This window comes from Bufo bufo, chromosome 10, assembly GCF_905171765.1.
Source record: "Bufo bufo chromosome 10, aBufBuf1.1, whole genome shotgun sequence".
NCBI classification, from domain to species: Eukaryota; Metazoa; Chordata; class Amphibia; order Anura; family Bufonidae; genus Bufo; species Bufo bufo.
In genome coordinates, this window is record NC_053398.1 from 34,123,435 (window position 1) to 34,139,957 (window position 16,523).

Sequence of the window (16,523 nt, forward strand, 5' to 3'; positions counted from 1 at the left end):
GTCACCTTATCGGGAGATTTGTTGTGATATATCTTGATGACATCCTGGTCTATTCCCCGGATCTGGATACACATAAGATCCATGTGAGACAAGTGCTGCAGATATTAAGGGCCAACAAATTGTTTGCTAAGTTAGAAAAATGTGTGTTCGCCGTAAAAGAACTGCCATTTCTGGGGTATGTGTTGTCAGATTCAGGTTTCCGCATGGATCCAGAGAAAGTCCGGGCGATTATAGACTGGGATCTGCCTGAGAACCTGAAGGCATTGCAACGCTTCCTGGGGTTTGCCAATTTTTAAAGAAAGTTTATAAAGAACTATTCCTTGGTGGTCAAACCACTGACGGACATGACCCGAAAGGGATCCGATTTTTCCAAATGGTCACATGCAGCCAAAACTGCCTTTGCGTCTCTGAAGGAGAGGTTCACCTCGGCCCCTATTCTCGTACAGCCAGATGTTTCGCTTCCTTTTATTGTAGAGGTTGACGCATCAGAGGTGGGGGTGGGAGCGGTACTATCTCAGGGCCCGTCCCCTGGTGAATGGCGTCCGTGTGCTTTCTTTTCGAAGAAATTGTCTACTGCAGAAAGGAACTATGATATTGGCAACAGGGAACTTTTGGCTATTAAGTTGGCCTTTGAGGAGTGGCGTCATTTTTTGGAGGGGGCGGTTCATCCCGTCACGGTGATTACTGATCACAAAAACTTATTATATCTGGAGTCTGCTAAACGTCTCACCCCTAGACAGGCTCGGTGGTCGTTATTTTTTACTAGGTTTAATTTTGTAATAACCTATCGCCCGGGGGCAAAAAATACTAAGGCGGATGCATTGTCTCGAAGTTTTCCTGGAGGGGGTGATGTTGAGGTACCAGAGCCCATTTTGCAAAGACGGGTGGTGGTCTCTGCATTACACTCAGGTTTGGAGGGGAGGGTGTTGGAAGCTCAGGGGGACGCCCCGGCCTCCTGCCCCTCGGGTAAACTGTTTGTGCCAGAAAATTTACGACTGGAGATACTAAAAGAACACCATAACTCCACACTGGCAGGACACCCAGGTAGTAGGGCAACCTCTGAGTTAGTGTCTCGTCGGTTCTGGTGGCCTAAATGGCGCCAGGAGGTGTTGAATTTTGTGTCTGCATGTGCTACCTGTGCTCGTTCTAAGGTAGATCATACTCGTCCGGCAGGGCGTCTTTTACCTCTGGCCATCCCCAACAGGCCTTGGACGCACCTGTCAATGGATTTCATTACGGATCTACCAGTATCAGCGGGGAAGACTGTTATTCTGGTAGTTGTTGACAGATTCAGTAAAATGGTGCACTTTATTGCTCTTGCCGCATTGCCTAATGCTAACACACTGGCTCAGGTTTTTATTGACCACATCGTGAAGCTTCACGGGGTCCCTTCCGATATTGTTTCGGATCGTGGTACCCAATTCGTTTCTAAATTTTGGAAAGCTTTTTGTTCTCTTTTAGGGGTTCATCTGTCGTTTTCTTCATCTTTCCATCCACAGTCCAACGGTCAGACTGAACGTACCAATCAAAACCTAGAGACATATTTGAGATGCTTTGTTTCCGAAAATCAGGAGGAATGGTCATCTTATTTACCGTTAGCTGAGTTTGCCATTAATAATCGTCGTCAAGAATCCACCGATAAGTCACCATTTTTTGGTGCGTATGGTTTCCATCCTCAGTTTTGTACGTTTAGTGAGGGGGGGGCCGTCTGGGATTCCCGAGGAGGAACGATTTGCGTCTTCACTTTCTTCAGTGTGGCAGAGTGTGCAAGAAAGTTTGAAGAGAATTGGTGGTAGATACAAACGTGCGGCTGATAGGAAGCGCTCTGAAGGTCCGGACCTTGGGGTGAATGACTTGGTGTGGTTGTCTACCAGAAATATCAAGTTGAAGGTTCCCTCGTGGAAATTAGGTCCGAGATTTATTGGTCCTTATAGGGTAATTAAGATCATTAACCCGGTGGCTTTTCGTCTGGAGCTACCTCAGACTCTAAGGATCCATAATGTCTTCCACAGATCTCTGCTTAAGAGATATGTAGAACCTCCTGAACCATTGCCACTACCGCCTCCACCGGTGGTTGTTGATGGCAGTCTTGAGTTTCAGGTAGAAAAGATTGTAGATTCACGATATGTTCGCCGCTCTCTTCAGCACCTGGTGCACTGGAAAGGTTATGGTTCCGAAGAGAGAATGTGGGTTCCAGCATCAGAGATAAAAGCGGACAGACTCATTCGGGCTTTTCATAGCTCCCATCCGGAGAGGCCTGGTCTTGAGGGTCCAGGGGCCCCTCGTAGAAAGGGGGGTACTGTCACGACTGTGACTGATCCAGACAGGTCTGGGAGGAGAAGGTCGCAGCGACTTGCTACTCGCGATAGCTTGTGAGTTTGCTCCGTGGTTCAGGGTATGTCATCTGGGTTTTGCCTTGTGAACCTTTTTGTCCTGACTGGGAGTTTGTAGGCATCCTTCTCAGGTGAGTCCTGTCTGCCACTCCCAGCTACTATATTATTTTCAGTTTCACTTGCAGTCATTGCCAGATATAGTCCTTACTTCCAGTGCTACTCTGACCTTGGAAGGAGATCGTTTGATGGTGTTGCTGTGGAGCTCTTGTCCGGCGTGGACTGTCGTGTTTGGGATCGCCTTCTCTGCTCGTGACTGGATAAGTCTATCTCTGCTGTTGTTTGTTTGTTGTTGTCTTCCCCTGTTGTTTTCCTAGACGTGAGTGATGGTGACTAGCGCTCCCATCGGCCGTTCCCCAGTCCAGTGTTAGGGCGACTGAGGGTTTAGGCATCCAGCTCGCCGCACGGGTTCACACCCCGTCTAGGGTATCAGGGCAGACAGGTGCCAGCTTAGGGTTACTCAGGGGTGGCCATTCTATTTCCCATCCGTAGATAAGGGTCCCCCTTCCCCTCCGTCTGGTGCGACACGACTGCTGCTGGGGTAGCGGTCGTGACACAACCCTTCCGTCTCTTCCCTATGTCAGCCAACTACAGCCTTCATTCTGTGATTGGCAGTGTGAACTCTAGTAGTTGTGATAATATCTATTGGTTAGAATTATATTACTATTATTTTATTCACCCACATATTTTGCAACAGTGAACAGAAATTGTCTTCACTCACATTGGTACCTGTCCCCAATAGGGTTCACAATCTAAATTCCAAAATAAACCTTTTATTATGTTTTTGGAGTATTGAAGGACTATTGGAGAACCAATGGAGAACCACATGCCCAAATTCAAACCCAGGAACACAGCACTGAAAGACAACACTGCTAACCACTGAGCCACCATGCTGCCCATATTGTGAGCACAAGGTTCTGGCTAAGGCCTGGGCTACACTGTGACTGTTTGTAGCAAGACTGGTTGAATCTAACTATTGAGTGACAGCTGCAGTTCACAAGATTGCATACAACCTAATGTATTCCATTGGACTGTGAATTGATAGAGCATTGTAATTTCATCTCCCTTTACAGGTGGGACGCTAGCTGATGAATTCATAACAGAAGAAGAACTTTTTATTCGATGGCTACAAATTATTACATTTCTACCTGTTATGTCATTTAATACTCCACCATGGGTTTGCTGTGATAACTGGGTAAGTGGCTCAGAGGCAATCAAAATAGAGCCCTCAGAAATGGGAATAATACATCTGTATGCAGTGAGCGCCACCTGTTGATGGCTTCAGGCACGGAGAATTCAATTTCTGGAAGACAAAGCTCTAACCCCTGTAATTAGAGATGCGCAAAGTTATAAAAACTTTGATTTGGCTACTTCACCGAATTTCACAAAGAAATTTGCTTTGGGAAGAATTACTTGGTCACGAAGCACATTGACGAGGGAAAGACGATTGCGCAGACCCCGTCATTGAATTCTTCAGATGCAGCGTTCATCGCAAAAAAAAAAAACCTCATCCATTTGAGCGCGAAGAGGCCGCTACGGCCGTCTTGATTGAAGATCCCGTGCGAAATCTCATGCGGTGCGTGATGATGTCATCTCGCTGCCTGGCATGGTGACATCATACATCATAGCGCACAAGATTTTGCGCGGGATCTTCAATCAAGATGGCCACGGCGGCCTCTTTGCCCTAAAACGGATGAGGTATGTATTTTTTTTTACGCCATTTCAGGAAAAATGTATTTTAGCTTAGTGGCAAATCGAATTTTCCCTGAAATTCGGATGGAAGTCCACTTCGGATACTTCAATTCGCTCAACACTACCTGTAATGATATACTGTGAAAACTGATAAAAGTCTTATTTCCAATTGGGCCGAGTAGTTGAAGTCTTCTGTATATTGTGGCTTCAGCACTGGAATGGTCCATCATTTATTTGATCTTTTTCAGGTATTAAACCTAACAAGACAATACATACAAAAACATCAAGATTTGGTTGCTCCACTCTTATTAAAATATTCAGAAGACTGGATGAACACGGGGATCCCCATCTTCAGACCTGTCTGGTGGCTCAGTCCAGAAGATCCGGTGGCTTTCACAGTAGATAATGAATTTCTGATAGGAGATGAGGTGAGGACAATAATAATGGCTGTAATCAATAGTAGGAGGATACATCCAGCATTTCCTAATAGTTTAACTGTACTGCTTTATGCGTGCTTCATGGCTACCCAACACTACACCAAGGGTGTGAGACAACCAGTGATGTTCAGTTCGCAGTGTTCGCCAGCGAACACATGCGGGCTGCCATCTTTAGTAAGGTAGACTCACCCGTCCGGCGATGCACAGGTAAGCCCTTCCCTGTGCCTGTGCCGGGAGCCGGTCTGAAATCAAATGCAGTCACCGGGAGCAGACAGTTCCGAGAACAGCCCGATGAAGGCCCTCGGTGGCTGTTCTCGGAACTGCCTGCTCCCGGTGCCTGCATTTGATTTCAGACTGGCTCCCAACACAGGCACAGGTAAGGGCTTACCTGTGCATCGCCGGACGGGTGAGTCTACCTTACTAAAGATGGCAGCCCGCATGTGTTCGCTGGCGAACACTGCGAACTGACCATCACTGGAGGCAACTACTAGACATTATACATACGTTGTAATGCACTGTTCGATACATAATTTAAAGGGAACGTGTCACATATAAGATGGTGGCCAATCTGCAGGCAGAATGTTACAGAAAAGATAGAGCTGAACTGATTGATAGATAGTTTTGTGGGGAAATATTTATCATCATGGCTCAGTGGTTAGCACTAGTGTTTTGCACCACTTTGGGTTCTAGATTTGAATCTGACCACAGACAACATCTGCATGGAGTTTGTAGGTCCTCCCTGTGTTTGCATGGATCTCCTTCCACATGCCAATGACATACCAATGGGGAAACATCCATTGTGAGTGTCACGGGGTTCCGAAGGTGCACTCGGTCCCCCATTGCCCGCAGAACTGTTGCTTAGCTTTTGGAATGAGGTTCTGTGTTTGACCTCATTCCCAGGGCGGCTTTACTAGCTGGGTGGCTCCCTGCTCCTAGTCTGCCTTGAGCACCGAGCTGATCACTCGGTGCTCGACTGGTTGGTCTGTCGGTCATGTGACGCTGGCCACGTCACATGACCCTCACTCCCCACTATAAATACAGGCAGCCTGCTGGCTACAGGTTGCCTGTTAATTTCTAGGTTCCTGGCTATTTGTTGGACTACTGAATATTTACCTGATCCTGTTCCCTGACGATCCTCTGCCTGCTCCTCCTGTACTGCGCATACATCCTGGTATTGTGACCTCGGCTCCCACCTGACTACTCTCTTTGGACTCCTCTTGTACTTCGCTACTCTCCTGGTATTTGACCCCGGCTTCTCCTGACCATTCTTTGCTTAATCCGTTGTACTGCGTAGCTCTCTTGGTTCTGACCCGGTCCGTTCATGTTCCGTATTTTGTCTTGTCTGTCTTCCCTGCACATATCCTAAGTTAGGGACTGCCGTCCAGTTGTCCCCTGTCATCAGGACTCGTGAGGCAAGTAGGCAGGGCCAGGGGTGAGGGTGGAGCACAGTGGTCACTACCCTTCTCCCTGTGTGTGTGTGGACGTGACCGTTACAGTGAGCTTCACTGGGGACAGTGAGTGATGATAATGGGGGTCATTTATCTGCTGTGTGACTTTTTAAATGCCCAGGAGCCTAAATTTACACTAGGTGCACATGGTATTTTTACAATGCCTTCAACACTGGGGCCTTCCAGCCCTGGCAAATTGACTATCATTTATACCAGTTTTCTACTCTAGTCAGGGGCTGGAGTAAATTTCAATCTAGGTGCACAAACTGGTGGAGGATGCACCTAATTTGCCTCGTCATAAATTTAGAGCATGCTCCGGCAGCAAAGGCGTAAAATGCCGGGCTTTGATAAATGACCCCCAATATCTGTTAAGCACTATGTAATATGTCAGCGCTATATTTCATTTTGCTCATTTAAACATCTGCTCTTTCTATGCTTAGAAAACCAGTGGCAGTGATTGACATGCAGATAGCTGTGACTGACCACAGGGGAGTGGTAACATAGACTTCTGTGTATGTTAACCCCTGCTCCCCCATTAATCACAGAGCATACTTTCTCTCTGATTGTAACATATGGGGGTATTTCTTTAAGAAAAGAAGCAAAAAGATGCGCACTTGTCATCTAATCATCCCATCTAGAAATGAGTGAACTATTTGAGGTTTGTTTCGGGTCTGGTTTGCCGAATATTAGAAAAAGTTCAGTTCGGACCAATTGATTCAGCCTGAACTGAACTTGCTTCAATTGCCCCAAAAGTTGCTATATAACTCCCTCTAGCCTTCTAGGACTCATAATTTATTTTAGGAAAACTTGTTATTTATTAAAATTTATTTTTTAAGACTTTTTCCCCCTCCCCCCCTCCCCAAGCTCTGGCACGCAACGACAGCAGTAGTAAATGATGTCTGATTGAGACTGACATACATATGGGTAAACGCATATATGATGGCATTAACATACAGCGTGTTTAAAAACATAGAGCACCGGCACATCTCTTATGCTTTTTCATATTCCAAAGCTTCCAAAAAGTGTCCCTTATTGGGGCAGATGATGTTTTACACACACAGTGTCATGGGTTAAAAAAATAAATAAAAAGTGGCTTGGGAGGGACCAAGTGTCCAAAAATGATGCCTTCACAGGGTCGGAATGCCTGTCTGTACAACACTCACAAGTAATGACTGTCAGTAAAGAAAAAGTGGCTCATTGTGAACGTGTAAAGTGCAGGAAACTGGAAGCGGTTTTTCCTTAATATAGGATTTTGTAAAACTGGCAGTAAATAACAAATAACATGTAGAACAGTGGATATTCGACAAATAACTCTAGGTTAACCCTGTTTTCAGCCGCACGCCTGTGTAAGGGGAGTATCCCTCATATGTAGTCTCTTAGGGTTTACAATAATCAAACATTTACCCTCTCCTCGGCCGCACGCCTGTGTAAGACTACTTTCACATATGTGTAGATTGATGCTATGCCTTTGGTATTACTGCAGTAATCACGTATATATGCTGTTTAACCCCTTCAGGACACAGCCTTATTTCACCTTAAGGACCAGGCCATTTTTTGCAAATCTGACCAGTGTCACTTTAAGTGCTGATAACTTTAAAACGCTTTGACTTATCCAGGCCATTCTAAAATTGTTTTTTCGTCACATATTGTACTTCATGACACTGGTAAAATGAAGTAAAAAAATTTTTTTATTTATAAAAAAAATAGCAAATTTACCCAAAAATTTTAAAAAATTGCAAATTTCCAAGTTTCAATTTCTCTACTTCTATAATACATAGTAATACCTCCAAAAATAGTTATTACTTTACATTCCCCATATGTCTACTTTATGTTTGGATCATTTTGGGAATGATATTTTTTTTTTTTGGGGGGGGGGGGATGTTACAAGGCTTAGAAGAAGTTTAGAAGCAAATCTTGAAATTTTTCAGAAATTTTCAAAAACCCAATTTTTAGGTACCAGTTCAGGTCTGAAGTCACTTTGCGAGGCTTACATAATAGAAACCACCCAAAAATGACCCTATTCTATAAACTACACCCCTCAAGGTATTCAAAACTGATTTTACAAACGTCGTTAACCCTTTAGGTGTTACACAAGAATTAATGGAAAATAGAGATACAATTTCAAAATTTCACTTTTTTGGTAGATTTTCCATTTTAATAATTTTTTGCAAGTTACAAAGCAAGGGTTAACAGCCAAACCAAACTCAATATTTATGGCCCTGATTCTGTAGTTTACAGAAACACCCCATATGTGGTCATAAACCGCTGTACGGGCACACAGGAGGGCGCAGAAGGAAAGGAATGCCATACGGTTTTTGGAAGGCAGGTTTTGCTGGACTGGTTTTTTTGACACCATGTCCCATTTGAAGCCCCCCTGATGCACCCCTAGAGTAGAAACTCCATAAAAGTGACCCCATCTAAGAAACTACACCCCTTAAGGTATTCAAAACAGATTTTACAAACGTCGTTAACCCTTTAGGTGTTCCACAAGAATTAATGGAAAATAGAGATACAATTTCAAAATTTCACTTTTTTGGCAGATTTTCCATTTTAATAATTTTTTGCAAGTTACAAAGCAAGGGTTAACAGCCAAACCAAACTCAATATTTATGGCCCTGATTCTGTAGTTTACAGAAACACCCCATATGTGGTCGTAAACTGCTGTATGGGCAAACGGCAGGGCGCAGAAGGAAAGGAATGCCATACGATTTTTGGAAGGTAGATTTTGCTGGACTGTTTTTTTTGACACCATGTCCCATTTGAAGCCGCCCTGATGCACCCCTAGAGTAGAAACTCCCAAAAAGTGGCCCCATTTTAGAAACTACGGGATAGGGTGGCAGTATTGTTGGTACTAGTTTAGGGTACATATGATTTTATGTTGCTCTTTATTACACTTTTTGTGAGGCAAGGTAACAAGAAATAGTTATTTACAACATTCATCTGACAGGTTACATCATGTGATATTTTTATAGACCAGGTTGTCACGGACGTGGCGATACCTAATATGTATAAAAAAAATATTTATGTAAGTTTTACACAATGATTTCATTTTTGAAACAAAAAAAATCATGTTTTAGTGTTTCCATAATCTGAGATCCATAGTTTTTTCAGTTTTTGGGCGATTACCTTGGGTAGGGTATGATTTTTGCTGGATGAGATGACGGATTTATTGGCACTATTTTGGGGTGCGTGTAACTTTTTGATCGCTTGCTATTACACTTTTTGTGATGTAAGGTGACAAAAAATTGTTTATTTAGCACAGTTTTTATTTTTAATTTTTTTACGGTATTCATCTGAGGGGTTAGGTCATGTGATATTTTTATAGAGACGGTCGATATGGACGCGGCGATACCTAATATGTATACTTTTTTTTTTATTTATGTACGTTTTATACAATAATATCATTTTTGAAACAAAAAAATCATGTTTTAGTGTTTCCATAGTCTGAGAGCCATAATTTTTTCAGTTTTTGGGCGATTATCTTAGGTAGGGTCTAATTTTTTGCGGGATGAGATGTCGGTTTGATTGGCACTTTTTTGGGATGCATATGACTTTTTGATCGCTTGCTATTACACTTTTTGTGATGTAGGGTGACAAAAAATGCTTTATTTAGCACAGTTTTTATTTTTTATTTTTTACGGTGTTTATTTGAGGGGTTAGGTCATGTGATATTTTTATAGAGACGGTCGATACAGACGCGGCGATACCTAATATGTATACTTTTTTTGTTTATGTAAGTTTTACACAATAACAGCTTTTTCAAAACAAAAAAAATGATGTTTTAGTGTCTCCATATTCTGAGCCATAGTTTTTTAATTTTTTGGGCGATTGTCTCAGGCAGGGGCTCATTTTTTGCGGGATGAGGTGACGGCTATATTGGTACTACTTTGGTGGGCAAACGCCTTTTTGATCGCTTGCTGTTGTACTTTTTGTGATGTAAGGTGACAAAAAAATTGTTTATTTAGCACAGTTTTTATTTTTTATTTTTTACGGTGTTCATCTGATGGGTTAGGTCATGTGATATGTTTATAGAGCCGGTCGATACGGACACGGAGATACCTAATATGTATACTTTTTTAAACTTTATTTGGGGAAAATTACGTTTTTGTTTATTTTTACTTGAACTTTTTTTGGGGGGAAAACTTTATTTTTTTAACTTTTTTTTCACTTTATTTTTGTCCCACTTTGGGACTTGAACTTTTGGGGGTCTAATCCTTTACAATGCATTCCAATACTTCTGTATTGGAATGCATTGGCTGTCTGAGTAATACTGTGTGTATTACTCATACAGTAATACTTAAGGTGTAGCAGCAACCTACCTGTGTGTATTAACGTGAAATTGAGCGTCAAGCCTCAATCATTCATTTACGCTGAATATTCAATTTCCACATGTTTGCAGTTTAAATTATTTTTTGGATATCACGTATATATGCTACTTAATTAAATTGAGCCCCCCACCCCCCTAAAAAAAATGTATTGCAACCATGTGGAAACTGAATATATTGATGATCGAGTCTTGGCGCTCAATTTCACGTTCATACACACAGGTAGATTGCTTCTACACCTTAGTTATTGCTGCAGTAATCACCAATATAATCAGCTTTATTAAATTGAACCCTACAAAAAAATGGATTTCTGTGAAAAAGGGGGGTAATGAAAGTATTTGCTTGCAGGTACCTGCTTTTAGGTATGCACTGCAGCACCTGCACTTCTGATAACAGGCACAGCCATCCACACCTCCTGTCTTCTCTCGACCTGTCTGTCATCTGCCCTGCTTGTCTGCCATGCTTGTCCCTATTTTACACAACACACACAATTCTTCTTTGGAATCCAAGCCTTTCCCTTCACTCTCCCTGGAAATCAGTTTGTTTGATTGATTTCTGACTGTACCTGATTGATTTATGACTCCCCCTCACTCCCTTTAGATCGTTTTCCTGGCAGACACTGTCACACCCAACCACCTTCATTCACAGCCCAGCACAGAATGAAATCCTTCTCATTCTGCTAGGGCACCTCCCTGCCTACTGCAGCGTTGATTGGCTCATTCAGGCTGTCTGCCAACCTGGGAGCCAATCAGGGCAAGCCCTTCGCCCCACTTCCTATGAGGGTCATGTGAGTCCCCTTCTTCTTCCTCCCTAGTCCTTTTTTTCCCCTCCAACACATGCTCTAAAATGGCGCTTTGTGCTGTTTTAGTGGATTCGTCCGAAACGAACCTCGAATGATTCGCGTTCATCTACCGTCTGAAAAATAGCAAAGTTTGGACCACACTAAGTTTGGTCCGAAATGGTTCGCTCATCCTTAATCCCTAATTAGGCTTATTATTGACACCACGACACACATGTTTACCAGTATCACAGTGGCAAATTATTTGCACAAACATTTGTGCTCCTCACACACAAACGTGCATGCCACACAGTTGCATATGCTGCCCATAGACCACCATTAAAAAAAACAAAAAAACAATGCTGCATGGTACACAAACAATGCATGTAACATGAGATGAATTTGTAAAATTAGACTTGCTAGAATCTGTTTTGGTGTAATTTGCACAAAATTTATCAAACGTCGCACAATGATAACTTTGGTGCATCTTTAAGGCTAGTTTCACACTCGTGGCATGGTTCCGGCAAGCTGTTTCGGCACTCAGCGTTTTTTGTCCAGCCAAATCCCGGCATATTTGGCAGGTAGCTGACAGATCTCCACTGGACCCCATTATAGTCAATAGGGCCGGCGGTCATTGTGGTTAACATCCGGCAATGTTGGATCCACAGAGCTCCAGCAGGCTGTTCTCTGTCGGAACAGCCTTCCGGAACTATGCCTCGAGTGTGAAAGAAGCTTAAGGGCTCATGCACACGACCGTATGGCTTTTTCAGTGTTTTGTGGTCCGTTTTTTTTTTTACGGATCCGTTGTTCCGTTTTTTGTTTCCGTTGTGTTTCCGTTTCCTTTCCGTTTTTCCGTATGCCATATACAGTATACAGTAATTAAATATAAAAAAGTGTGCTGGGCATAACATTTTCAATAGATGGTTCCGCAAAAAACAGAACGGATACGGAAGACATACGGATGCATTTCCATATGTGTTCCATTTTTTTTGCGGACCCATTGACTTGAATGGAGCCAAGCACCGTGATTTGCGGACAAGAATAGGACATGTTCTATCTTTTCACAGTACGGAAATACGGAAATACTGAAACGGAATGCACACGGAGACACTTCAGTTTTTTTTGCTGAACCATTGAAATTAATGGTTCAGTATATGTACCGCATACAAAAAAGTATACTGAACGCAAAATACTGTTGTGTGCATGAGGCCTAAGTCTAACACTTCTGCCTTGAGATGCTACGCTTCCTGTCTTTACTCAAGTAAGTGTGCAACAATTTGAGTGGACCTTTTAAACACTCGCAGTTGATAAATATGGCTTAAATCAGCTTGACAGGCTAACCTTGCCCAGCTTCCCACCCACTTTTCAAAACAGAAGTGAGTGATGTAAAAATTCAAAATGTCACAACAATATTTTTACCCCAAAATGTCCCAAATTCCTATTTTGCCACTTTTTAAAGCCAGAATTCTTGATAAATTCCCTTCGCAAAATTGTTGCACATGAGCTAGTATAGAATATAAATCCCAAAATAAGGGTCATTACCTCAAAAAATATCAGCCAAATCACACGTAAAAAAAAAAACTCTATTTCCATGTGTTTCCATTTCTGGCTCTTCCACTTTTATAAATGGAGGCTGCTGGATGCTGCGGCAAGGCAGTGTTTGAAATATTGCCCATTGTTCTCTGGTTGTTAACATTCCAAATTTTATTGGTTAAAAAATCCTTCAAACAGCTTTATGGATCAGATTAGTGTTGCTTTGAAGTCTAAAGTATAAGGCAAGAGGTGCAAAGACTTAGCTTGAAGTTGAAACCAATTAATCATCCTTCCCATTATAAGAGAAGAAGGTTGGAAACTTCTGCACTCATCACAACAGAGAAGATGTTCAGAAGAGGATTGCATGCACATAGACACAACAGTGGCATAACTAGAACTGACTGGGCCCCACAGAAATTTTTTGAACATCCCCCCCTCCAACTTCTTTGCAACCGCCTCTTACCGTGCATCCACCATCCTGGCAGCGGCTCTCTTCGTTTTCTACTTGTATATACTGTATGTCATGTCACTTTATATACTGACACTGTATATAATATCATTGTATAATACTGTTACCCGGACAAAAAAATCTTTTAGTCCTCCTCCCGGCCAAGCTGTTTCTGAGTTTGGGCCCCATAGCAGCCGCTTCCCCTTCTTTCCCTATAGCTATGCCCATGAGGCACAAGCATTTCAAGTCTAAAATATTACTTTTCTCCATTCATACCAGGTTGGTATTTTGAAACCGTGCAGTACCATGTGCCAGTTGAATATTGCACCCATTTACTCCAACTGAATAAAAAAAACATGTAGTACACAGTTTTTTGCGGGATCCAAAGTTGCAGACAAGTCGCACACATTTTTGTGACACATTATCACCATGTGGCTGAACCTTAATGGTGTTCATGAAAAAAAAAAAAAATTTGTTTCCTAATTGTATCAAAAATGTTAATAAAATAAATACTGATTTCTGAATTACCTTTTCAATTCCTTAATATGACATATTTTATGACAGTGTGTAATCTGTGCCCTATTCACAGAGGGCAGACAAAATTATAAGGCAACACAAAGGATCATTTCCCTTACTATATACAGTCGTGGCCAAAAGTTTTGAGAATTACATAAATATTGGAAATTGGAAAAGTTGCTGCTTAAGTTTTTATAATAGCAATTTGCATATACTCCAGAATGTTATGAAGAGTGATCAGATAAATTGCATAGTCCTTCTTTGCCATGAAAATTTAATCCCAAAAAACCTTTCCACTGCATTTCATTGCTGTCATTAAAGGACCTGCTGAGATCATTTCAGTAATCGTCTTGTTAACTCAGGTGAGAATGTTGACGAGCACAAGGCTGGAGATCATTATGTCAGGCTGATTGGGTTAAAATGACAGACTTGACATGTTAAAAGGAGGGTGATGCTTGAAATCATTGTTCTTCCATTGTTAACCATGGTGACCTGTAAAGAAACGCGTGCAGCCATCATTGCGTTGCATAAAAATGGCTTCACAGGCAAGGATATTGTGGCTACTAAGATTGCACCTCAATCAACAATTTATAGGATCATCAAGAACTTCCAGGAAAGAGGTTCAATTCTTGTTAAGAAGGCTTCAGGGCGTCCAAGAAAGTCCAGCAAGCGCCAGGATAGTCTGCGGGATCGGAGTGCCACCAGTGCAGAGCTTGCTCAGGAATGGCAGCAGGCAGGTGTAAGGGCATCTGCACGCACAGTGAGGCAAAGACTTTTGGAAGATGGCCTGGTGTCAAGAAGGGCAGCAAAAAAGCCACTTCTCTCCAAAAAAAACATCAGGGACAGATTGATCTTCTGCAGAAAGTATGGTGAATGGACTGCTGAGGACTGGGGCAAAGTCATATTCTCCGATGAAGCCTCTTTCCGATTGCTTGGGGCATCTGGAAAAAGGCTTGTCCGGAGAAGAAAAGGTGAGCGCTACCATCAGTCCTGTGTCATGCCAACAGTAAAGCATCCTGAGACCATTCATGTGTGGGGTTGCTTCTCATCCAAGGGAGTGGGCTCACTCACAATTTTGCCCAAAAACACAGCCATGAATAAAGAATGGAACCAAAACACCCTCCAACAGCAACTTCTTCCAACAATCCAACAACAGTTTGGTGAAGAACAATGCATTTTCCAGCACGATGGAGCACCGTGCCATAAGGCAAAAGTGATAACTAAGTGGCTCGGGGACCAAAACGTTGACATTTTGGGTCCATGGCCTGGAAACTCCCCAGATCTTAATCCCATTGAGAACTTGTGGTCAATCCTCAAGAGGCGGGTGGACAAACAAAAACCCACTAATTCTGACAAACTCCAAGAAGTCATTATGAAAGAATGGGTTGCTATCAGTCAGGAATTGGCCCAGAAGTTGATTGAGAGCATGCCCAGTCGAATTGCAGAGGTCCTGAAAAAGAAGGGCCAACACTGCAAATACTGACTCTTTGCATAAATGTCATGTAATTGTCAATAAAAGCCTTTGAAACGTATGAAGTGCGTGTAATTATATTTCACTACATCACAGAAACAACTGAAACAAAGATCTAAAAGCAGTTTAGCAGCAAACTTTGTGAAAACTAATATTTGTGTCATTCTCAAAACTTTCGGCCACGACTGTAGTATGTAGCATATCTGTATGGAACTAAGACAACAGCACGTTTCAAGTCTTTTTCTATTAGCCGTCAAAGTTTATTTTGTCACTTTGTATCTCTGTTTATTGTCAGATACTGAATTTTGTGTCACTTTGTATCTGTTTATCTTCAGATGCAGATTTTTGGTCACTTTGTATCTCTTGTCTATTCTCAGATGCTGATCGCTCCTATCACCGAGAAAGGCAAAATTCAGCGAGATATTTTCCTACCTGGAAAAGATTACCAGTGGATGGACAAGAGCACATCCCAGGTGTTTGATGGAGGCACAGTCCTACGGAACTATAACTGCAGTCTGCACGAAACTCCTGTTTTTATAAAGAAAACTTCATAGCTTAAACCGGTTATTACTAATATGTGTATCCCTTCTGAGAAGACTAAGTAGACGTGTCTCTGATGAAGACATAAATGCATTTTCCAAAGGTTCCGAGAAGCAAATACTTGTAATGGACGTATTCCATCGACAATTCTGTAAATAATATCTGTATAGACATCATACCACAGAACCTGACAGTTATACAGAGATCAGCGGTGCCACATAGGCACTGCTTTCCCCTTCTTGGAAAAGCAGACTGTCAAAAATTACTTTTGTAGGAAGCTCCTTCTACTGTTTTAATCACTAACTGACTGACTTTAAGGCCTCTTTCAGACGGGCTTTGCGGGAAAAGGTGCGGGTACGCGCATGTTTGGTACCCAAACCCGAACTTCTTCACAGAAGTTCGGGCTTGGGATCGGTGTTCTGTAGATTGTATTATAACATGGTTATAAGGGAAAATAATAGCATTCTGAATACAGAATGCATAGTAAAATAGCGCTGGAGGGGTTAAAAAATAATAATAATAATTTAACTCACCTTAATCCACTTGATCGCGCAGCCGGCATCGCTTTTATCTTCTTTCTTTGCTGTGTGCAGGAACAGGACCTGTGGTGACGTCACTCCGGTCATCACATAATCCATCACCATGGTAAAAGATCATGTGATGGATCATGTGATGACCGGAGTCACATCACCACAGGTCCTTTTCCTGCACACAGCAAAGACAGAAGCGATGCCGGCTGCGCGATCAAGTGGATTAAGGTGAGTTAAATTATTTATTTATTTTTTTTAACCCCTCCAGCGCTATTTTACTATGCATTCTGTATTCAGAATGCTATTATTTTCCCTTATAACCATGTTATAAGGGAAAATAATAATGATCGGGTCTCCATTCCGATCGTCTCCTAGCAACCGTGCGTGAAAATCGCACCACATCCGCACTTGCTTG

At 42.3% G+C, this 16,523-nt stretch overlaps 1 protein-coding gene across 1 annotated transcript in view; it reads left to right on the top strand.

Annotated features, from left to right (window-relative positions):
* The window catches only part of LOC120980432 (SITS-binding protein-like), a 63,889-nt gene extending 48,036 nt beyond the window's left edge, over positions 1-15,853 (top strand). The window contains exons 8-10 of the mRNA XM_040409540.1: positions 3,464-3,585; positions 4,331-4,510; positions 15,416-15,853. Of these exons, the coding sequence (XP_040265474.1) occupies positions 3,464-3,585; positions 4,331-4,510; positions 15,416-15,592 (479 nt within the window). The 3' untranslated portion in view covers positions 15,593-15,853. The remainder of the gene's footprint in view (positions 1-3,463; positions 3,586-4,330; positions 4,511-15,415) is intronic.
* The last annotated feature ends 670 nt before the right edge of the window (positions 15,854-16,523 follow it).